The sequence below is a fragment of the Galeopterus variegatus genome, unplaced genomic scaffold (genome assembly GCF_000696425.1).
Source record: "Galeopterus variegatus unplaced genomic scaffold, G_variegatus-3.0.2 Scaffold1757, whole genome shotgun sequence".
NCBI classification, from domain to species: Eukaryota; Metazoa; Chordata; class Mammalia; order Dermoptera; family Cynocephalidae; genus Galeopterus; species Galeopterus variegatus.
In genome coordinates this window covers 183453-184872 of record NW_007727868.1, presented here as the reverse complement: position 1 = coordinate 184872, position 1420 = coordinate 183453, and the positions used below count along the sequence as shown (strand labels likewise).

Here is a 1420-nt window from a genome sequence, read left to right as displayed (position 1 = left end):
ATTCTGTTTGCTAGTATTTTAGTGAGGATTTTTGCATCTATGTTCATCAAGGATATCGGCACTACCTACTACGTTTTACATGTCTTTTTTTTTTTTCTTTTTTAGTGGCTGTCTGGTACCAGGATTCGAACCTCCGTCCTTGGTTTTATCGGCATCACGCTCTAACCAAGTGAACTAACTGGCCAGCCCCCATGTGCTTTTAAATATTTAGGGTAATACACTGTCCTCATGTTAGCAGCAAATGGCTCACATGATCTACAGGATAAATTTCAAATGAAAAACAATTTAAATGTGACTTAAGAAAGGAAATAATTCTTATTCCACATTATTGACTATACAGTAATATGAATAACAGTTCAGAAAATGGAATGCATAATGGGTCCATTGGCTACTTTCACAAACATTTTGCAGACACGGTCATTCGATGTTGGAACATGGTCTCTCTCTGGCAAAAGGAAATCACCAGCTGTTATGAGTAAATTATTTTCAGCTGTTGCTTTCTACAAGGTAATTTAGGTACAATTTATTTCAAGGTCTTCCCATAGTTTCCAAGCAATTTTCATCAAAAACTACTTTGTTAGCAAATGGAACTTTATTAATTTTTCCAATAGTTACTTATTTCTCTCACTCTGCACTATAAACATTTCAGGTACTCCCACCTGTCACAAAGCTCTATTCCCTTATTTATGAAATAGTTCAGCTCCAGTTATTTGCAAATCCACTGTTATTACTATTACTAATATCCTAGAATGACCTTTCTAACCTCAAGCTACTTCACACGGCTTCCTTTTTTTCCCCCCTGCTTTCTGTATAAAAGAACTTTCATAGATCACTACCTTATAGTTGAACAATCGAACCTTGCTGTAAGACCAAAATTAACTTGTTTTTAATGCTGGCAAATTAGGTACACTCTCCATACCTTCTTTACAATTTACAATTCAAAGGCCATAAATAAGTTTAAATACAGTCCTTCAAATTCAAATGCAACTAGTTTTTTAAAGTAAAAACTGTATGCAAACCTTCAGGAAAGTAAACCAAGGATCCAAGATTGAGAAAAAAAATTCTCTACCTTAAAAAAAACAAATCACTTAACTTTGATTTCAAAGAGCACTTACCAATTCAGTGACAAGAGGACGAACACTTCCTATATAAGAAACTAGTGGCCGTTGTTTTAAAGTATGCAGAGTATTTTCCCTGAAATGAAAAGTACCAAATTTTTAAAAGGGGGGCAATATTTTTTCTTTTCATGTCAGATGGGTAATGTTCCAATGTCATAACAAAGTTTACAGGGAAACACATAGGGTGAATGAACATCAAATCATCAAGCTTATGAACCATAAAATAATCAAAAAAGGGGCAATTTTGGGCCGGCCCGGTGGCGCACTGCTACAGTGCGCCGCTTGGGAGCGTGGCGGTGCTC

The 1420-nt window shown here is 35.8% G+C and overlaps 1 protein-coding gene across 1 annotated transcript in view; it reads right to left on the bottom strand.

The window, feature by feature from the left end:
- Nucleotides 1-1420, bottom strand: part of NUP107 (nucleoporin 107kDa) — a 63287-nt gene that overhangs the window by 41904 nt on the left and 19963 nt on the right. The window contains exon 10 of the mRNA XM_008578789.1: nt 1116-1194. Within this exon, the coding sequence (XP_008577011.1) occupies nt 1116-1194 (79 nt within the window). The remainder of the gene's footprint in view (nt 1-1115; nt 1195-1420) is intronic.